This window comes from Gymnogyps californianus, chromosome 14 (assembly GCF_018139145.2).
Source record: "Gymnogyps californianus isolate 813 chromosome 14, ASM1813914v2, whole genome shotgun sequence".
Taxonomy (NCBI): domain Eukaryota; kingdom Metazoa; phylum Chordata; class Aves; order Accipitriformes; family Cathartidae; genus Gymnogyps; species Gymnogyps californianus.
Genome location: NC_059484.1, coordinates 2,505,648 through 2,529,246, shown reverse-complemented (window position 1 = coordinate 2,529,246; position 23,599 = coordinate 2,505,648). Strand labels below are relative to the sequence as shown.

General features: G+C 39.6%; 1 protein-coding gene across 4 annotated transcripts in view; it reads right to left on the bottom strand.

Moving 5' to 3' along the window:
* FBXW11 (F-box and WD repeat domain containing 11) overlaps positions 1–23,599 on the bottom strand; it is a 76,444-nt gene that overhangs the window by 10,073 nt on the left and 42,772 nt on the right. For all 4 annotated transcript variants that reach the window (XM_050905171.1, XM_050905169.1, XM_050905170.1 and 1 more), the window contains 4 exons: positions 14,403–14,589; positions 13,720–13,810; positions 1,406–1,543; positions 679–797 (listed from right to left, as the gene is read on the bottom strand). In XM_050905171.1, the coding sequence (XP_050761128.1) occupies positions 679–797; positions 1,406–1,543; positions 13,720–13,810; positions 14,403–14,589 (535 nt within the window). The remainder of the gene's footprint in view (positions 1–678; positions 798–1,405; positions 1,544–13,719; positions 13,811–14,402; positions 14,590–23,599) is intronic.

Here is a 23,599-nt window from a genome sequence, read left to right as displayed (position 1 = left end):
TTTTTTCAGTTTACACCATTCATTCAGGTTTCGCACACACCACTAGCAATTGGGACGTAGCACCCTCCAGGGCTACCTACTAGCTTGCATGAAGTGAAAAATCACTACTTAATTTATAGTACTTGAAGGGTGTTCGGATCAGCTCTTAACTTTTGAAAAGTTTTACAGAGTTTGACGTTGGTATACCAATGCAAGACACCAGGAGGAGACAAGGCCCTTCCACTGAACAGTACCTGAGTGTCTTTATATTGGACATCTACTGACCGTTGAATTCATACAAGAATTTAAACTCAGTATCATCAAAATTGCAGTCAGACAAGTGCTCCATATATACCAAATACCTGTTCATTAATAGTCATAATTAAGAGACATCAGAAGGCAGTACAAGAAACCCTAAATGAAGAAATTATTGTATTGTTGGCCATCAGCCATTCTACAACTTCAGGATATGCCTTGAATCACTCAGGTCATATTCCTTCAAAATTCTTAACACTAAAAAAATGAGACAGATTTGGAAAAAAAATTATTGAATGCGATGCTTTGCCAAGTATGAATATCTTGGTTTTGGAATCATAGTATCACATTCTTATTAGGGATGTTTTCTGATATTTAGAGATTATTGTATATATTCCCAGCCCTGATACTCAAATGATTTTTGCGCAAAAACTTAACACTCACCTCACTGTAGAATCTGAAGATCCAGTTACAATGACTCTTTCATCATACTGCAGACAGAGAACTGAGCCAGTATGTCCTGTTAATACTTTCAAACATTCCAAGCTTGTTTTGTCCCAAATCTGTTAAAAACAAGGATAAATGGCTTATCAAGATCAAGAACATGGATCCAAGACTTGAACATTGCCGCAACTGAGAAGGAAGGAAGAAAACTAGAGACAGCAGGAAGAATCCATGGCAGTTAGCCTGTCCAGTCAGTGGGCCTGTCCTCCCCTTTAGCTTAAGGAAGTCTTGATGCAAGTTTTTGACAGAACAGTGAAATAACCAATGATTATGAAAAGATAAAAGCTTGGTTTGCGAAAGGAAATGCCATGGACCATCAGCATGAAAGCAACCTACTAGCATGAAAGCGAACTACTAGCAACAACAAAAGACACAGCTAAGGACAGTGGCACACGCAGTCTTCATTCATGTTGTGTGAACTCCGATTTCACAAGCATTTCTTTGTGGTCAATAGTATTGATCTCTGGCTGGCAGTCCCCAAATTTTCCAGAGCAAAGCGCAGGTGAGAACTTTGCCAGGCTACAGAAGACATCCCATCCTCATAAACCCTGCACAGATAAATGCTGTCCCATGAAGAGACAAGAGAAATCACGGAAACACAAGCAGCTCGCTTTCCAAGGCAGAATTACCCACTTATCTCTAGGGAAAGACTGAAAAAAGTGTTTACCTTAATGGAGTTATCTCGTAGGCCACTGATAATCTTTTCATCATCATACTGTAAACAGTAGACACCTTTGCTGTTTTCAGAGCGGCACTGAATCCTTTGCAAATTATGTCGCCCGCATCGCCAGTTAGATTCTATAGTCTAACAAGAGGGGAAACAATCCGGAGTTAGGCACGAGGCTGCATGCTTGAGCATGACTACTCCAACACATACACAGCAATCTTTCCACTTTGACATACATCATCCTTAAATCTGACATATATAAAACTTAAATGTATCTTTTCACCCCCCTCAATAAAAATACACAAAACACAATGAATTAGAATTAGGACTTTTATAATTTGTCATGGCAAAAGCTCTGTTTAGTGGTGAAAATTATGGTCAACTAACCTTAATGAGAATTTCCAAAGGAGCCATTAGAGAGACACATTTCATAACAATTCAGTTCCCCCCCTGATATTTACACGACCATCTGACATAAGCAGCAAAGATTAAACCAGGAGCTCATATGGTGCCATGTTCAGCCTCACCTGCGTAACTACCGTTACGGAACTGCTGCGTCCAACAGGGAGGTTATGGGAGTTCTTGGACCTTTCCTTCCCCTACCCAGTCGTTTCGCCTATTAACTGTTGTTACGTATCTTAGAAAGGGATTTTGAGACACGAAAGCCTCCTCTAAGCACCTTAAAAAGCCTGATAAAAATAAAACTGAACCGGGACTATAAGATTTCAAATAATCCAAACTTACTCCCCCCCACTCCCCCCTTAAAATCTGTGGAAGTGCAATTCTCAACATTTTCATTCTGAGTGATATTTTCAAGGAAAGAGACCTGACGCCTTAAAAAGCCGCAAACTATTTCATAGCAGAACCAGGACAATTTCCATGTTTTAATCAGCTTTAACTTGTAAAACAACCAACAGTTTCAAAGAAACATGGGATTTTGGATAGGAAGTTTGTAACAACAATCATAAGAGAATCCGTGCACAGAACTCCAGGCCTGCGGTACCTAGACAGGCTGGGATGCTTTCCGTCTTCCAGTATAGGCACTAGAACAGGCCTTTTATTTAGCTGTTTCCCTGGGATCCCCCCCAAATACTGCATGGAAACCTGGGGAGAAGCTGATCGATCGTCAGTTTGTTTGGAAAAGCATATTTATAACCAAATCCTAACTTTCAAAGCAACAAGCAGGCACCTCTGCAGCTCCTCCAAGACTAGAAAACAACTGAAACACTTATTAAAGACAAAAGTGCAGTGCAACTATATCGTTCCAATTCTAGGAAAACACGTCTGCTCCAAGGGAAAACTAACCTACCACTTTGTTTTCCACGCATTTGCTCCTTCAATTGCCTCCCATTATGCAATTTGGAGAGAATTATACATAGTCATAACACAAACCTGATGTGCCACAGGAATTTGTCTAAATCGTAAGTACCAAGAGATGCTTCTAGAGGAGCACGCTGACAAGTTATTCATCCCCTCTCATTCTCTTCCAGTTTAGTGGGGAAGCTAATGAAATTGAGATAGCAAGTCATCTGTCAGTTTGGGATCAGCTTTTCTGGCCAGCTAGTGCACTGCTGATTGTCAGACTGGGAACTGGGCTTGAAACGTTCAAATCTGACACTGCGCTGGTTCAGCCTTGGACTCCTGCCTTGAAGGTAGCAGACTGCTCGTTATGCTACTTGCTCAGCATGGGATGGAGGTTTTGAGGAAGAAGGACAGGCAATTCTCAAGCTTTATCAGAAGATTTATCATCTGTGCTAGGAGGGCGGAACTGCAACTCATTAACTCCTTTGCTGCTACAGAGGTGACCCTCAGAAACAGGAGAGGATTTTAGACATTAATAGCATGAACCAATATAACTACAGATCTGAAGGCAAGATATTTAAAAATGCAATACTAACGCTGAAGACACAGGAGATAAAGCATCACAGATTTGAGCTAGCCAATTTAAAGTTTTAGAAACCATATACGTTGAGACATTCAATTCTAAGAAGTCTTAAGGGAGAGTTTCCCTAAAGCAACGTTCTTGGAAAGGTCTGAATTAAGCAGTTGTACATAACACGCCCTGGATTACTCTAGCTGCTGAGTGCTCAAACACCATTTGAGCACTTTCACGCTTCAGCTTCCTGCGACAGTGATCACCGATAGCTACAGAATACATTAAGAACACCACAAATCAGAAATTTTGCTTGTAACTGTTTCCTAACCAAAACAGCAGTCAGTAAAAGTATGCTCACCAGACATTAGGGATGCTAGCTGGCTTAATTCTTAGAAGTTCACTATAGGAAGCTACTTAATAAGCTCCCCGTAAGAAAATGTTGGCTTCAAATAAAAGAAACTAAAGTATTATTTATATCTATGTGAAGGCATGATAAAGCAGTAAGTCATATGCAGGTGCACATTTTAATTCTGTGAATAGATGTCATTTCATTTAGACATTATACGGTGTGGCTACTGTGGGAAAATACTTCATGTTTTTCGAGAACTTGTAAAATCCCCTTACACTGTGTAAATTTTCAATATGCTGGGAAAGTAGCCACAATACACAGAGAATATACAGCAGCATTTCAATTGGCAATAGAGTGAAAACAGATGTGGACGTATAGAGAAATAACATTATTTTAGATGACTAAATACGGCTGAGTGGGTGGGCAACCTGGAGGACCTTCTGAAAAGGAACACGTTTAATACAATACTGGCAACCACATTAAAGCTTCTTGCTATAGGAAATTTCTGGTTGTTACTGAATAGTGCAGTTAGTAAAAGTCTTCATCTGCATCCTCCTTCCAGGAGATATCTTAATAAACTGTGTATACGCCGAGTAGGTAGGCGTGCATGCACGAGGGGCGAGGAAGAAACTGCTGTGTTGGATGGACTGTTAGAAGCATCAGGGAGTCAATGATGAAAAGACCCACGGTTTATTTGCCTATTTACGGTACCAAACCTAATACCAATATACGCAGCACCCACTACTGTATTTTCTGCAGATCCCCTCAAAGTCTCCAAGATCACTGCCTCTAAACTTGGGTTTCACAACCAAAAGCAAGATGTTGCAGAACACTACCTCCTCAGTTCACACACACAGAAAAAGAGTTTCTCACACTTTCCTAAAAGCTCACTAGAGCAACAGCAGCAAGTAGCTGACAAATGCTGTATAACCAACAAAATCTGGACATACAAGGGATGAAGACCAAGCAGGAAGCCAAAGCATCTGCCACAGCAGGAGAGCCATTTGGCAGCTGAAGAAATGCATAAATGGATAAAAAAGGCATTTAGAGAGAAAAGTACACATAGAAAATAGTCCAAGAGGTAGAGGTATAGCCAAGCCTTGACCATGCCAGAATATGTTCACTGGTACAAAGATGCACAGTAAAAAAAGATGCAATTCATCTGGATTAACAGTTGGAACATTAACTATACATTGGAAGAGTTAAGGACAATCTACTAGGAACAGGGTTTTTTCCCATTTGATAATGTACACTGTGTTCAGCTCCTTGGCTAAAAATTGCATTTTTATCCTTGTGAATGTTATTGCAGAGTAAGTGGGTTTATCTTAATCCCATAAACCCAGGAGTTTCTGTTAGTTTCTGTTCCCTCTGAATACACAATTCTCCTGCAGGACAAATGGGGCAGAAAAAGAAAAAGGAACATATACATTTGTTACGTACGTAGGGATTTCTCCTGAAGCATTAGGCATTTACACCAGGGGCAGTTAAAATCCAAACCCTTGTTCTTCACACGCTTTCTTCAAAGAGAAAAAAGAAAATCCCTCCTGACTGTGGCAGAGGAAAGGCAGAAGCAAATGAACTTATGTCATCAGGGTAGAGAGGGCTTAATATTTCGCTCATTATGAAGTTAAGAGGGTTTGATAAGCAAAGACAAAATGACAGCTTGGCCACGGCACCAGGCTCCCTGCATCTTTGAGGTCTTTCCTCTCTCAGACTCTCTGAAGATGCTACAACCATTAGGGGGTAAAAACAGCACCAAGCTCTTGAAGAAGGATTCCCTAGATCCTGGCTTGAGTCTGGAATCCACTGTTGGGTCTCCCAGCTACTGTTAGACAGTGAGGGCCAAAGAGCTTTTGTAGTCTCTATATCAGCCTGACGAAGAAAGGCTACGTGATGCTTATTACCTAGAAGGTTTGATGAACTGGTCCTCAAGAGGAATCTGCAGAGAGCTAGCTGTCCTGTCATTACCACAACAGCATAAACCACAAGATTTCTGACCGCACAGGGATGATTGCCTCACAGCAACAGATCAGAAAACGTGCCAGCAGCAAAGCCTCCTTCCAAAGCAGCCTGCAGAGGGATAAAAACCCTGCGAGTAAAGAGCATCACCATCTTTCTTGTGAGTGTCATCACTTCTATAAACCACTGCTAAGGAGCTAAGTGCCAGTGGTGGGCATGTAGCAGCAAAGACAACTAAAAACTCACAGACCACAGGAACTGGATCAGCACTGGGGCAGGTATTGTACATGGACAGCAATAAAATCCCTGCGCCAAAGCAGTATGGCAGAAAAAGTACTTGCACTGTATCCAACATCCCCTTCATAAAACACCTCCTCCTCAGACCAGCTGCATAATGGAAGTGATGAACAAGAAAATTATGTGGTCAGTAAGGTCTACAGAGCTTACGTCTCAACGGAGTAGCTGAAGAGTTTTGGCTGCAGGCACGGTATACCTAATTACACATTCACTAAGACTTGAGCATATTGTCACCTGAGCCAGTAAACATGTCTTTGGAAGCGAGCAGCAGGGTATACAGACGTCCGTACCAACATCTTGAACGTAAATTGGCACTGCTATTGGAAGAGAGAACACCAAGTGCTGCAAACCATCCACCACCGCATCTTGCCATTTATTATCCTACTTCTACCATTAAGCATATTGCCTTTCCCTATTAATTCTCTTACCCTATTCCATGAAAAAGCTAAACCAACATGATTCAATGCTGCACTACAGGACTCAGAAGAGTGACTAGATTTGGATTTTACTCTCAAAATGCTTTGAAACATAGAAGGCAGCAGCTATACAACTCAGAGCTGCATGACACTGTGTCCCTCATAAGAACTGTTTAGTGTTTAAGTTAAAATTTCTACACTACTGATCTGAAAATGCAGGCACTACTGCTCATCAAAGAATTTGCGCTTTCCACTACCAAGAATTCTTCATATTTTAGATTATACACAATTAAAGCTAAGTGAAAGTCCAGAAGACAACAAAAAGCTACACGGAAGAAATTGCTGCCATGTTACATGGGAAGAGGCAGTAAACAGTAACATAGTAAACAAATGCAAGGAAGTAAACCTAAGCAAAGATTAACTCAAAACGGCGATCAACTGATTTTTGGTATTTACCTCATTTCATGCAAACAGAAGAGTCAGGTAAGAACAAAAACCACCTTCATGAAGAATAACTCAAGCAAGTCTAACAAATAGAGAAATAGGGATTCACTGTACCCCACTAACATATAACATACGCTAATTTTTATACATATGTATGTATATATTTAAAGTTCAGTGCACATTTGCTTAATACAAGCAGAAATACCCACTTTCACAAAAAAAAGGGGGGGGGGGGACTTCCAATAACTGAAAAGTGGGCTTCTGGCTTGATTTATAAAAATCACAGGATGCTCAGGCTATGTTTTGAAGAACAGTGTGAAACTGAAGTGAGGCCAAAAAGCTAGGAGTGTACTACCGAGAGCCACTCCACGTCTCAACGCTACATGGGTTTTCAGATCAGTTTAGGGTAAAATACCACTTCTAGTATGAACTCCAAGACCAGAAAAAATCCAAACAACTCTAGAGAAAAAGGAATGGGAAGCTTTTCCTAGTAAATGTTACAATTAAATCATGATTTCTTGGCAGAATTCAAGACCTAAAAATTAAGTTCCTAATGTTTACAGCTGCTTAGATAAGATCCAAATGTGGACAATATAAATTGATGAAGTGTTGTGTCTTTCTGCATGCGATTGACCCAATATGTATGAAGCTGCTCAAACGTCCACGAAGTAAAACTATTCCTGAGTCTCACTGCAGCTTTGCCGAACCCTTTTTAAAGCACATGTAAAAAGAACAGATCAAACTTACGATGCTGAGCGAGATAAATCTGGACAGTGGAATATGCTAACGTCTTACAGAGGAAGAGGAGACTTGCAGAAAGTGCATTAAAGGCCACTGACATACAAGGAATATAGGAAATCAGTTTGGGAGAAAGCTGACAGTACAATCCTGACCATTTCCTCAAGCATGAAGAAAAGACAGCATGTTCTCTAAGTGTCAAACTGGTGTTATACACCAGAGAGCGCTTAGGCAAATCAGATAAAAAAAAGACAACATGAACTGAAGTTTCAGACCTAAAGAACAGTAATTCAGCATTAGGACTATCTTACTGCCCAGGATGGTGGCAGTGCCTGACTTGTTGAGGGAGACAGAACACACCGCAGAAGCAGGACACGAGAGACTTTGATTACTCCCACGTAAATGAAGCGTAGCTGCATCATGTCCCCGTGCTCTGCCCCATGCATCTGTTACTGGATGCTGTCAAGAGACAGGATGCTGTGCTAGCCAATCTTTGATCTGACCGGTACAGTTGTTCTGTTTCCTCAGGGAGGGAGTAAAGGATCCTCTCAACTCCTACTCAGGAAAACCTGTAACAGGAGGATGCAGATGAACAAAGCACTTGCTCTTCCCTGAAAGGTCTGTCTTCTCTATCAAGCACCTCTGCAAACGCAGCCACAAAGCACGAGATCCCAAAAGAGATTCAAGGGCAGCATCTGATGAAGAAAAGCTTTTTCATCTCTGCAGCCGCAATGATCACAGTAACACCCACTGATGGGTCTCGCTGGTTTTCTCTTAACGGATCTCCGTCTCCACCAACTTCCATCAACTAGGTCTAATACACTTCAAAGTAAAATTTCAAGCTTTCAGGTTACAGATGCGACATCAAAATATACTAACTTTAAATGGACCCCTGCTTACACCAAAGCGATAGAGGAGAAGTACTGCTGTAACTTTCAGATCTGGAGAGGAAATCTTAAAAATACAAGCCAAGAGCAATGAAAACAGAGAGAGGTCCTCTGAGGCACTTCCATGACACATGCATCTGGACTATACACAACACCTGACAAAGAACAATGCTGCTGAAAAACAAAACTATTGCACCTTTTAGATTCCATTGGAGACAATAACTAAGTTTATGCACAACACCATAAAAATACAAAGTTCTATTTAAACAGGTAGTTATCAGCCCCTATGAGAGCATAGGGGCATTCAAAGTACTCAAACAGGAACAATAAATCCCTCTTTCAAATCTGCAGAAAAAAACCCAGCAGGCTTAGTTTGCCCATTTGTGGAAAAAAAGTAGGTGTGACGTGGGCAAAGTGAACAAAAAAGCCAAAGCAGGGATCCGTCCCATGCTAGGGGCATCTGGAAGGAGTCTTCTGCCCTGTTCAGACGTGAGAGCCGAAATCTGTGCTGTGCACCACAAGAACTTTGTCCCTGCCGCTCAAAAGCCTCTCCTTTCCTTGGCCAGTTTCATTTTTAAGAAATGCCTTTTGGAAAGTGCCTGTGGAACAGAGATTTCAAAGGCTGGCTGAAAAAATTTCTAGGCATATAATGCTGACCAGATTCTCCCCCCCCACACACATAAAATTTCTCCAGTATCATAATTAGAACAGTACTAAACAAACCCATTTCCCTCACAAATTATACACTGCAACTTTCATAAACAAAGATCTCCCAATGCTGGCAGTGACTTAGGGTGAGAGCTGACTTTTTCCCCTTTTCAAATTTTCCCAAGGCTTTAAAATTTCAGTTCCAGTCCTAAAATCTGAACTTTTTCAAAATTCAGAACAACACATGGTGTTTATCTGATGGCCTGATGCCACATTTTCCTAAAGACTTCAGCAAAAGCACATTTTAATTCTCATCTTAATTAGGTGGACCTAAATCTCCATAGAAACAAGATGACATGGCACTCGCCATGTGCCTAAAGATAAGGGGAACATTTATGAAACAAGTCTTCTCAACGCATCACAAGAAATAGATACTTGTGTTAATCCTGAGGGGAAAACAGAATAGCTGGCCAAGCTTCACAAATAATATGGAAAAAATCCAGGGACTTGGGGTTCTGGAATCAGCAGTATTAAACTTCCCATCCTGGCAACATGCTGATTAACACAGTCCCGTTAAAGCAGCTGACCTTCCCCACAACGCTTTGGGACTGCACCCGGGCACAGGATGCCCGCACCAACCACATCATCTCCATAAACAAGGTCTTGCAAACCCAGGTTCGGTTTTCTAGGATAAGCCCCAAATCAGGTTTTCCCTTTGAAAAAGCTCCTGGAGAAGCTTGGCAATTCAACATCTGACTTGGAGACATTTAAAATTACTGGACCACCTCTTGTGAAATGAAACCTAATTAAATATTTGGCTTCACAGTGGAGGTGGAGAGTAACTACCTCTTTCCAAGAATTTGGTTTCAGATCTCTACATGTCCTCTTATTTTCAAATCCAATGACTTCAGAAGTGACATTATGTTCCTAAAATGTGTTTGGCATGAAATAAACAGATATTGGCACTAATAAATTTTCAGAGAGGCAAGGGAACCTGACTTTGCCAAATCATTGCCTGTATTACCTTGCAGCTAACAACACTTTGTGGTTGCATGGACTTTTGACCCAAAATGCAAATAGAGCCCAAGGGAAAGAATCCAAATTTGCTATTTATCATTCCTCATTTTTCCTTCCAATTGTTAATTCAGGTTTTGGATTACTTTTCAAATTGTGTCAGTCAATCCAAAGGAGAGAGCGCATTCTCCTTTGAGCTTATCTCTACCAACAACCCAATTTAGTTCCAGCTGCAGTAAACTAATAACTCTTATCATTAGAAACAGTCTAGCAGAATCTCGTTAATCTTTGTGCTCCACAGGTAAAATACTGAATGACAAGGTTTTTGTGTTACATCAAATATATTTTACTGTATTAAAAAGCAAGTCCTTTGGACACAAGATAAATGTCTTATAAAAATACTTATATAATTCTATAAATGCTAATATGGTCGCCTTTGGCTCATCACTAGCTCCCTATACTCTGACCCTCTGACAGAAAACAGGAAGATCTTCTTAAAGGTCCAGGCAAATATTTGAAGAAAAAACATTTTGTTATTCAGAGATACAAAATTCTTCATCACAGCCAAGACGAAAGTCTTCTTTAAGAGCTTTTGCACACTGCTTTGAAAAATGAAGGAATGGGAAAAGGATGAAACTGAGGGAGAGCATGACTTTAGGCTTAAAAACAGCATAAGGGGAGGAAAAAGTTAAGAAGTGCTCCTAAATAGCTAAGTTTTGTTGTTATTGTTACTCACCATCCACATTTTTAAACAGTGTTAAAAGCTTCTTTTGACAGTCCTTTAGGGAAGCAATTTGTGAAAAGTGCTTTAAAGGGTGATTTATTAGAAGAATTATAATAGACTTTTGGAAGTGGAAGAATTATTGGACCCTTGACTATTAGCAGAAACACTAACCCCACTCCAGGTTGGAAACCTGGAAAACAGCAATATTTCAGAAAGCTTGAAGGAAATATGTAAACAGAGAAAAATTGGACGTGGCACAATACCCCCATCCTTCTGCCTTCCCCCGCCAGTTCAGCAATTTCAAAGAACCAGGAGTGGGACACGCACTGCCTGTATAAACCGAGCAGTGATGATTCTGGAAGTAGCCATTAGTTTTCAAAGAGACACTTCACCACTCTAGAAGATCGGACAAAGACACATTTGTTTCCTGAATTTGGGCAAACAGAGCCTTACACTTACTTTTGCTAAAGTGAAGTTCAGAGGCAAGAGCCCACAGCTGACAGGTCCTGGCGCCTTTCAGCTTTACTGCTCTAGCAAAGTATCCACGCGCCACGGACAGCATTGAGGTTAGTCGCCAATACCTTAAATTCTACCCCAAGTGATTGACAACCACTAACGACCAAAGGTTTCTCATAGGTTTATAGACACAAGCACGGAATGGAAAGTACAGAACTCCAGGAGATTTCCCCTGAACGGCCCTAATTCTGCTTCTCTATTCTTGCCTCCCTCCCATCTGAGTTTGAGACACACGGGAGCTCCCTGAATACCCCAGTAATATTTAACATAGTTAAGGATATAAACGTTAGATAGAAACTACGGAAATCATATGTAAAAGCAGCTGGATTGCCAGGCAGTTTGGAATGGGCAGAAACTATGGCAACAGCTTACAGTTTACTCTTTGTACACCGCAGAAAAGACAACGCTTTTCCCACGCTCATTACTCACGTTACTATTTTTAAGTACTAGTGGCATGGGATGTTTTACATACAGCATGCTCTACCGTTCCAGCTCCATCTCAAGGCTTGTCACGAGATAACCCCCTTACTCTGCATATTCTACATTTATCACATCATCCACTTGAGCATTATATAATGAAAAGTAAAAATTTATGAGTTGAAACTCTGAAAGAAAGTTAGGGCTCAAAAGAGTATTATAAATCTGTGTTTCTTGACTTCCAAACACCAATGCGTTTTCCATCCATTTTGAATACAAGCCCTTACTTTTCAGGCCATGGAGTGCAAATTTTTCTCCTAATTTAGAGGGCTTAACATTTTTATTGTTAATTTAATGAAATTTAGGTTTTTAAGAAACATGTTGATTACTACAATGTATTTTTAGTGGCATACTCTTTCCCCACTCCCATATATTTAGAGACTGAAAATTTTTTACATTTAATATTGATATTGGTGATGAGAGAAGCATGAGGGTTTGGGTTTTTTCCTGCTTACTTCATATTAGCAAGAACTGTCCGATTCAGGAGCTTCATTTCTGTGCATTGTACTAGCAAATCTACAGCAACTAAAGAATCAAAGTATTAAATAGCGGACTGTGACAGTTCAAAAGGTCTCAGAAAGTCCTCAGAACATCTCTAAGGAATACTCCCATCTCTAATAAAAGTTCCTATACAAAATGTTCCACTTATACCTAAACAAATGACTTTCAGAAGAATAACTTTTAAAATGTGAGTTATAATAATGCCGAACTCTTCCAGTGTCCTACGCAAAGGTTTTCACACTGCTTTTTGCCCATTTTCTTTACTGAACTATGCCAGAATTTTGCAGAAAGCAAGAAAACATCACATTAAGAGTTCTCCTTAATCCCATGGGCTTCTTATCATTGCAATATCACTCTGTCATTCCTTACAGGGAGAAGACATCTCCCTTCAAATAATAAAATGTGTATCATTCAGCTCAGAAGTAAATATCAAGTTTGATCTTATTTTGCCTAGGCTACGTTTCACGCTTAGTTCTTTATCTTAAAATGTTTATAAATTGTGTAGCAAGGGTTACAAAAAATACTTGAAAATTGGATTATGTTTTCCAGCAGATACATTTTACAGATAGGTTAAGAGTTCTGAATAATTTTGTTTACTGAGTGCCAAGCAACACAAATTCAGATTTACCATAGCAGAATGATTCCATTAGTCACATCTGTCTTAAACATCAAAACACGTGTTTCCCCACTAATGAATTTCAGACCAATAATCTCACATCCATCACGTGGTTGAAATAAATCCATTACAGCCTGTGGTATAACTTAAGAGTTTTGTGGTGGGTACACAGCAAACGGAGCAAGACAGATTTTCTGCCGGTAGGCAGAATACTAAGATGATCCTGATTTATCAGAAACATTTTAAAATGAGTGAGCAAGCCCAACTTTGTAAATCTTAAGCAAGATAAGCAAAATTTTACATCAAAGCAAAGACTAGTCATTTCTGCAGTTTCTTTACCACCGATACCCCTGCGGGGTTTATCATTGTAGGACTAATTATTGTTCTCATCAAACCACTGGGGGGGGGGGGGGGGAATCCCATACGGTGAAGAAAGCTGTATTTGCAACAGTCACCGCTTTAGAAGTAGTAAGTTACTAAATGAGCAACATTTTAAATGATGGTTTAGGCATTAACCCTCAGATCACCTTCTAAGTCAGTGTAACCACTATATCAGAACATTCAGCAATAACGTGGAATTGTCTTGGAGTAGTGTGTGTCCTAAAACAGCTATTTTATTAAAATCCATAGTCCCAGAAGAGTTCAAAAAGTCTTTAAATGCAAAAAGGATGGTGTTAACACAAAGTTAACGCACATACTGTGGCAGTAAGGCGCCGAGGGTGTTTTTTACATTGTTCGAAGAGCCAGAGCTCACAAAGTAGTAGTGATACAGACACTCATGATACGCTTCATTGCTCCAACATGCACCACCTTCGAAACACTAACAATATGCAACATTAGCAGAAAACGTACCTCTATATCCTGTATTATCTTTGGGTATAAGGACCTGTAAAATGAATTTGGGGGGCCATCTGTTGGTCTGTTTTTAAACAGGTACTGATCCCTAGAAAAAAAATAGAAAGATATTTTTCAATGTACCACAAAGAATCCAAACTTTAAAGGAACTCAAAATCCGCACAGAACAAAACCTTATGACATATTCTCACATAATACTTGTAGAGATTTTTAGTATTGCCGCTACAACCCTTGAGACTTTACAATTTGATAGCTGTATTTAAAACATCCAAGACTAAAAAGATAACAGGTGTTTTCCTTAGGGTTTTCCAAATTAGGGTCCACTGCTTCATAAGGCGAGCAGGGTGTCGTCCTCTTGCTCTTTACAATATGCCTTGCATTTTCTTAGACACACCACTAGAGAGCACAGAAAACCAGGTTTCTAAAGCAGAACACCTCGTAAAGATACTCTAAAGGATAGAAAAACTCCATTGCCACAAACATAAATGGTTTCTCTTTGAGAGAGGCTTCTGCAGCCCAATCAGCTATTTTACATTTTAAGCAAAAAAAAGTTTAATTGGAAGTACTTCGTTTGAGTACCAATTTACTATAAACTTACTTTTTGGCAGAGCTCATGATTAGGGAAATTTGTAAAGGAGAACACTGTAAAAGGTGAATTTAGTTATTGTCAAGGTACTTACCAACCCCTTCTTTCTGACAGTCCCTTCCATAGCGGATCTGTGCGTACCATTCTTTCAATCAATTTTTTCCATAGCATTCCCTCAGAGATGACTCTCTGCCATTCCTTACATACCAGCTCTGCTGCACAGAGTGATCTGGCATCAAGATAGGAAAGGATGTTTTCTGCTATGTGATCTAAGCCTTGCTCTACAAAGAAATAAAGGCAATCAAAACGTCAATCACTTTATAGTAAACTACCAAAGAAGCTTTCCAATACATTCAGAGAAAGCCAACGCAGCTTTAAGGCACTGGAGCAACATGATAATTAAATTATCATACGTAGAAGCACCAGTTACAAATTAATCCAAACAGGTACACCAAAATATCTCTAACACTTTACTCCTTTCCATGTACTGCTTGCTGGACTGTCCCATTTCCACAGAGTGAGAATGAGCACAAACCAAAATTCACCATAGTATGCGAGCAGCAGAAAGCATTTTGCTTCTCCTGGGCACAGAATCCTGGACTTTTTGAGCACGTAATGCATTGGGCTTCATGGTCGAAAAAGATCATCATCTTCAAGCAGATGCTTCACTAAGCAGCAGTAATGCAAAATGAAAATATTCATTCTTTTACTACTCCCTTCCATATAACAATAGATAGTTCAACTCAGCAGAAGACAGGACTCCACAGGAACAAATGCAGACATATCCAGTAGAAGCATGAGCAAAGATTCTGCAAAAAATTTCTAGCGTCAAATGCAAGGACATCTTTGTATTTAAGCTCCTTCCATAACCTGCAGGTGCCAAGTCCACTCCTGAATTTTGTTCAGGGCTCTGGTGGTAGAGCATATGCCAGAGACACCATGCCCTGCAGCCTGGTGTAGGAAGGGGAAATCAATAAGAATGAGTTTGACAGTAATTCATTAATTGCAAATAGTGCTTTAACATGCAAGGCAGTTATCCCGATTCACAGTTTACCATCACTAGATTCCATACTTAGAAAAATTATTACTCAATGACTTATATGAGAAGCTGGGGGTTTTGAGGCTTCTCTTCAGCTAGAGAAAAAGTCAAGAGGGACAAGTTTTTTGAAACAACTTCAAGTGGAGTAAATCAGACTGTAACATTTAATACAGTATTTATTTTGGGGCAATGGATGCAATTGTTTCCAGTATGAGAATCAGCTAAAAAACCTCAGGATCAGCAGGAGTCAAGTAACTCTCAAATCATGAGAGGCGACAGCTCAGCTTCCGCACTGTAAATTCCAGTGCAAAGTAAATTTAGTTTAGCTTCACAAAGATCTCCCAATGTATTTACAATAGCCATATGAACAGATATTATCTTAGTGTCTTTCCTGCATCTGCTGCTCTCCCACCCTGGGGTACACTACCTTCTACGGCAACGGAGGGATGTGTGAGTTTGTGTGCTGCTGATTTGACGACGCCAGCTTTACTGGGTCAAAGAATGAGTTCAGCAATGTACCAGAAGAGAACTCCCAAGTAAAACAACATTATTCCAAATGAAAGCCTTTGGCAGTACTTAGACATCCCAGAAACAACATCTACCTGGGCAACTCTCATGCTCTAATTTCACCTGCAGCATAAGGTATGCTGGTCAACAAGCAATAGTTATTAGTGGACTGGGGAAACACTGACTTTCATCATAAAGATCCTAGCTACCAGAAGCAGCTTGTTAACCCCTGTGATCCTTTTATGTCATGGTAGGGTTAGATGTACATATTAAATGCACTCAACATGCCAGCAGAAGTTCAAATATAGCAGAACTGGGGTCCTGCCCGTTGATCCAGGTCTATGTAAGGCAATGTGCTACAATATATTATTTCATAAAATACCAGTTAATACTTATCCACGAGCACTAGGAACTTAAGCTGAAGCTCGTAGAAAGAATAAGCACATCAAGAAAGATGATGAATACAGTAAGCTGCCACACAGATCTACCAAGACATAAACCAGGTGAACGCTGCATGCATTTGCTCATGGTCTTTGCCTAGATCTTGTCTCCTGCTGAGGGTGTTAGATTTAAAAACGCGATTGTAGTTGAATAAAGGCACATACATAGAAACCACTTAGATAATACACTTGCACTAAATTTAAAGCAGCAATCAAACTTTTCTTGTTCGTATTCCAACTACAGTGTCATTGGTGCCACAAAAAAATCACTGGTAAGTCTGTTACTTATTTCAAAGGACCGCAATTTTGCTTTCCCAAAAACTCCACTAAATCAGAAATCTAGAATAACTTCATTTTCGTGAATAACATATGCCAGTTGGCCAAGCATGAAGAAAATCTTTCAAACTAGGAGATGATGACGTTTTTAATTTTCCACTTTATCTCATGACAGCCTACTTTAGGCTTCAAATAGTCCTGAAAAATCAAAGAAACTACTGTTAATTTTTTCAAGAATTAAGAAAGTGTGTTCATATAGTCCTCCACTGCACGCTGAATTTGGCACGGCCTTCGTAAAAATGAACAGCAATAGAAAGGAGAAACCAATACATGTAGTTGAAGAGCATTTGTTCATTTCTTCTACGTAACTTAGAGAACTATAAAAAGGCTTTAAAGAATGGTGAAAGCTCCTACAACGTAAATTGGGTTTATACAAATTTTTCAATACTAGTCATAATAATAGATTCAAATAACTGAAATGTAACAAGGTCCAAATAACTGGTGGCTCTTAAATCTAACCGCTTCCAAACCAGCAAATTCTCTCCTAACAATACCACGTCTCAGAGCAGCTTTAAGCTGCACCATCTTCTACATCAGCAGTTTGAAGAAAATACCAGGGCATTTAAATACATTGTAAAAGCGGTCTGCCAGTCTGCCGCATCCCAATCTTTCTAGTAAATAACAACCTTGAGATTTTAAATACTGTTTACTTAGGATATATTTATCTTACTGTGATGTTATGTGATTTGAAACAGTTCTCAAGGTTCTTCCAGAAAATGTAATCATTGCAAGGTCATTTTCAAGAGCTGGTTTAAAAACATGAATCCTTGCGTATCAAGAAGACAAACTAATTCATTGTGCAAAGTGGAGGACACAGCTAGACAAAAATAAAGAAAACAAACAGGTCTGCTGAGTAAGCATTTCTCTGATTTTGAAGGTGAAGGTTACAGGTGTGAACAGGGCACACGCCATATTTTAACGGGAACAGATCTAACAGTTATTTTAGACTTCAGTACAAAATAGTCGTGTTCAACAACATAAGATCAGCCAATACAGAGCAAGTGACCATCTAGTACATCTATAACACTGTAATCACAATGCAGTCCTCTACATATTTTCCCAGCACAGAGCACACTACATTTTGAAGAGGAAGAGGAAGAATTTTCTGCATAAAGCATTGCAGTTCCCAAAGCAAACAGTGCAGAGGATATGGCAATTAACCACCATAACTGCAAACTCTGTATTAGTACAGCAGTACACTGAGGTTTCTGTATAAAAGGTGTTTAAGGCTCCCATTTCCCTGCATCATTTTTCTTTCAATAGCCATTATATCTCTGAGCTTAGATCACCCTCCCCTCCCTCTCCAGAGTACTAAGTTAGTGCGTTCACTATCCTCCCAGCATGCGTACCGTAGTTCAGGGCTAAAGGTGTATTAATATTTACCTCACACAGGGATATTTAATCAAATCATTAGGTAATAAAAGAGACTATAGTGCTAAGAAATGACTGAATTGATAATTCATTTCAACCAGTATCAGGCTACTGATGTTTCAAGGTTACTAATTAAATACAAAAATGAATGACTGCAAAGTTCGGAAGAAGTTAGAGACTAGGAGTAAACACCAAAGTAGGTTACAGTTAAACCAGCAGACCCAGAAATTACTAAAGAGAGAGGAAAACACCCAGATGCCAACAGTATTTCTGCAAAGTGTGGCAGAATGACAAGTGCACTGACTTTCAGCTTCCAGCTCTCCCAGAGATACAAGGATGCTGTCCTGTCCCTTCTGCGTGACAGGCATTTTTAATCAGCGGTGGCGTGGCAGAAGAGCAGAAGCACACATCAAACTAACCTTTTCAGATGACCTTAATTCCCCTTTGTTAGAAGAAAAACACACTCCAGCTATGTCTGGGTTCCAAAAAAGCCAGTAGCACAAGATACACTGATGACAGGCAAATCTTTCAACGTCTGCACTTTCAAGGTATAAAATTCTTTACTCATGCACCTGAAAGATTGCAGGTGAATCAGCAAATGAATGATGCAAAGTTCATCCAATAAACTGTCTGTACAGCCAAAGGAACAGCTGTCCTTAGGCACATTTTGGTCAAAACACCGCTCTTTATCTCTAGTAAAGATGGGACAACAGCATCCATGCTGAACAGGTACCCATCTACTGGATGCTTTACTCATTCTAAAGGCGAGAAGTGTAATTTTGCCTCATTGGCATAATGTAGTAAAACAATCACCACATGTATACTAACCTTCTTGGATGAGGGAAACTTAAATGCTTTTAGTCAAAAAGCACTAAGCAAACCATAACTCTGCACTTACTTCAACCATGTACTTAAAGAAAGGTTATGGGACAAAGTAGCCACGCTGGCACTTGAATATATTGCTAACACCTTGCTTACAGTTTGAGCAATTTTTGAAACGTAAAGATCACGAACATTTCAGATGTGAAATGAACAATTCCCAAGGGAGAAAGTGACAGACAAAAAGAAGATGTTCAATGATACTCATGCACAAAATAATACTTTAAAAGTTTATCTGTTACTGCCATCTCCTGGCAACAAACTAAATAATTATCCTCCCCCGCAAGAGAGAGGAGAACTCCAAGGAGCTGTAAAGTTACCAATAACCAACCTAATAAAACGCTACACTGCAAAGCATCCTTTGAACTCAACAAGTGCATGGTTCTGCGGTTTTTTGTTGTTGCTGGTTTTGGGTTTCCCCCCCTATTCTAACATACCTGTGTCATCTTTCAGAAGACACTGAACAGGTCAGCTTGAGAGTGGAACTTGAAATGCCTTTCAGAGTTAGGACTACTGCATCACTTGTTTTTCGATAGCAAGCAAGTGGTTTTGAATCAAGCACAAACACTTCAGGAGTTTCATATGCAGCATACAGCATCTTCCGTTATTAGAACTCCATGTTGTGTTTTAAATCCTTTGTGCAAGTAAGAACGTACATGCCATTTAAGTAGTTTCAGAAGAATTCGATTTAGATGACAATTTTAAGACCATAAAAAAAAGTATTTGGATCACAGTCATGATGGTAGACAGCATACACCAGGGCTTGCTTTCTATCCTAACAGCTTTTAGCACGAGGCAAACATAGGATTGTTGAAGTCCACGGTTTTATGATTTCCTGTTTAGAAATGAATGTGATGTCTGAGTAATACAATGTGTGTATTCATCAACTTATGTGCAACTGCTTTTAGTTTTCTTTTCCTTGAGAAATACTATTTTTCAAAAAGATAGTTCTCCAGATTAAATGCAGTTGCACAGAACTGATTTAGAACAATGATACACGACAAAGCAGGAACATTTTGCAATTGTTCAGTCTTTCACACAACTGCATTTGAAAGAGCAACAACAATCCTCTGAAAAACCGTTGCAAAAACCTGAGTCCAAAGCCACCTCTCATGCTTCAAGTCTGGAAATGCAACCTGAACGGCCAAGGTACCACCAACAATTCATCCAAAAGCTAAGCCTTTCTTGGAGACATCGATGTTGCCGTTTCTGGCTGTCGACAAGACAATCTGAAGCAGAGGTGAAGAGCTGGCAAACCGCTGCTGAGGCACCACAAGTCATTAATGGCATTTCCTCAGACAAAGAGAGGTACAAAACTCACCGTGCCCCCGGAGAGCGGGCCCCAGCATCCCAAACCAAAGCCTCTCCTCCACTGTGGGGAACGGTGCGACAGAGACTACGCCCCAGAGTGCAAACAGGACTGGGTATTACAATGTGTTTGGTGCCTTTCTGGGGCATGTGCAGAACTCAGAAGTATCAGGCTGAGACCCAGGTCCTTCTCAAAATCCAATTTTAAAAACTCATTTCACTGTAACATATATATCAAGCATTTAGAGACAAGGCTAGAACACAGTTCCTAAGGAGAGGAACTCTCCGAATAAACTCAAAGTACAACGAACGTCTTCCTTCCTAAGATGACTTTTGTTTTCTACGGGTTAGGAATGTTCTCGAGAAGATTTCAACTTGACTGCTATCTGCAGAAAGATGTTTTATGGAACTATCGGACCAAATGTTTGGAGAGACAAAAAACCAAGTGACAAGTGCTCAAGCTTGTTTTTATTCAATTCACTAACCCAAGGCTTTTTCAGACTCTTGCGGTGTAATCCTAGTACCAAATGCTCATTAATGTTTAATTGAACTAAACCAAGGTTTCAATAAAAGCTAACTGCAATCAGCTACCACATCTCCACGACAGCGATAACATATGCACGTATGCATATCAGTCTGGGACTGCACACTTTTTAACACACACAGCCAGTTCATTACGAAGCCAATATTTCATTGAGTTTTAAGGATCACCTGCGAATTACTAGGCAGAAGCCCTTTATTAAGATGCATAATTTTCACAATTCTGTGTAACACTGGTCACAGTTAAAAACAGATTTTTAAAAAGTCAGAAACTCAAGTGTTTTCTGATGTTAAAATACGGCAATCTCATCTTCTATGAATACACCGAGCCTTGAAAGTTGCATACTGAGCACAAATACACAAATGCTTTGCCACCAAGTCTATTCTTAAGATCTTTACTGCTTGCAAAAGTGCACAGATTTAAATTGTGCACATTAAAAAAAGACGTCAAGTAAAATACTTACCCTAATTAACATAGTAGGAACAGGTCCAAAGCACACATACTTAGATAGGCCCACTATAATTATTTCAGACAACAGGCAGGACTAAATTTAAGACACGTTAAGGCCTGAAATAGCTGCATATACCTATTTTATATTAAAAGATAGCAAGCATTTAGTTTTATAAACAGTTTCTGAAATAGGTACTAAAACTTATCAATTTTCTTTAGTAAAATACATCTAGCATTTATTGGTACACTTTTCAAAGAAAAACATTACTCCCAACTCTTATGTCTCTACAAGAGCTTTTGCAGTTTTATAGAAAATGGTGAAAAATTACAGCTGTTGTTGATTATAGGTACCAGATGAGAGTTTGGTTGAATTTCAATAGTAAATTAAAACAATTAAAATCCACAGGGATTTCAAAGCTTAATGTGTAAATATCACTTTGTATGAAAATGAAACCCAAATGTGGGATGTCAACTCTATAAAACTGACTAACATTAGATACGAAACAGTCACTTAGATCATGCAACTGCACAGGCTTTTATTATTTTAGAAAAAAATTTCAAAAGAAGCCTGGCAGGGTTTTACTTGCCTGACACAGCATACAGTTCTCTCACAGTTTTAACACACAAAACAGATACAAAAGGGACTTTCTTTCCTAATCAAGGATGACAAGGTAGTGCTCAAGGGTCAAAGTTGTCATTCGTTTAAGGAAAGCACGCAATTTGGATGAGACCATGCAAGGAATATTAAGATTAACATCTTAAAAGTAACAAAGAGAATCAAAAGCACAGAGGTGACAGAAGTTACTCTTGCAATTATGCTGTCCATTACACACCACTGTCTTTTGAGAGTTGTTTTTGACATGCTAAAGGAAACACCGTTGGCAGATATGGAAAAACAGTGAGCGCAGGTTTCTGAGCCACTATGATCAGTGGGACTTGCAATAGCTGATACAGTATTAGCCGTACTCCACGATGGTGATTAGCAGTAAAGAGCCCAACCACAGCACAACTTGTAAGAACAGACCCTGCAGACTAAACATTCTGCCACCACTTACAGAAAAGCACACCAGAATTATCACTTTTTCCACTGAAGCGAAGGGAAGCCAGATACCACAAACTTTTTCCATTTTTCCTGCATTCGCACAGGTGTAAAATCAGTAGGGACAGTAGCAAGCAAAAACTATTTCCATTTAAAACAAGGGAATTTTACTTCTTTAAAACAAGTGAAACTATCTTTTAGAAGTTAGTACTTTACTATTATCTTTTAATGTGATGTTAGTCCAATGCAGGATTGATTTCGATCAGCTCAGATTAAGTTCTTGGGTAAATTTATACAGACGGTCTTCACTCACACCATATCACCTTCAAGAAAGGCTGAGTATGGGAACAGTTCCCAGTATTTACATCTTCAAAACCAACAAAGTTTGTAAACATAAATATATATTTATGTATACAAATGTGGTGTAAACAAGTGTCACTTATGCAGCTCCCAAAAATTTCTTAGGAATAAATATATGATATGAAAGAACTGTATAACTCCGTATCAGCCCCAAGGTATAAAAGCAAACAAAACTATAAATGAAGCTCACACTTGCACATGATCACCGTGACTGTCTATTTCACTTGATTTTTTAGTTAATCCCAGATACTCCCTAGAGAAATCAACATTCAACATTTTGAAAACAAGCTGGAAGGAACAGCCACACTACCTAAAGGAGACAGCTCTCCACTCGAAACGAGGAGCACATTTTTATGTGTGCAGCCAGACCAGCTAAGTCTTCTATAAAATAACTTCCGTGAAACTGAGGTGTGGGGGGGAAGGACACTCCTCCTTTCATAGCCCTCTTTCACATTTTTAAGCCTGTTTTTTAAGAAAATAGAGCACATATGAAATTCCATATCGCTTCCTGTGTCCTACCCTATGTTCTTCATTCCCCTCCAACTACTAAGAAGTTCATTTCAACCATGCTTGACAGATGAGCCAAAACCCCCCCATCACCTCCAAAAGTTGAATTCCTCCAGGTTTTGTGAAAATATAGCAGCACTACAGAGAACAGAAACCCGTAACATCCAAGCAGCATTCTGTCCCAGATACCAGGAAAGTCCATACACGCAAGACCGCCTAAGCACACCAATGGCTACAAAAGCTTCAGAGCTTGTAATACAACCAACCTTTAAAGGAACTTTACTTCAGTGGTCCCTGTGCTCAAAAAATTGCCAGTTTCCAATTCCTTTTACAAATTGTATCGCCTCCTCATCCACCCTCAGTGTTCACTGTTGTGTCTTGGCATTCTTGGGCTAACACCCACAGACTACTCACTCACTGCAGGTGTGAATCTGTGCTATTATACTGCCAGTGGCAAACAGAACATTTTGACCACTTATTTCACGCTTATTTCCCACTCTGGAAACACTGTCCA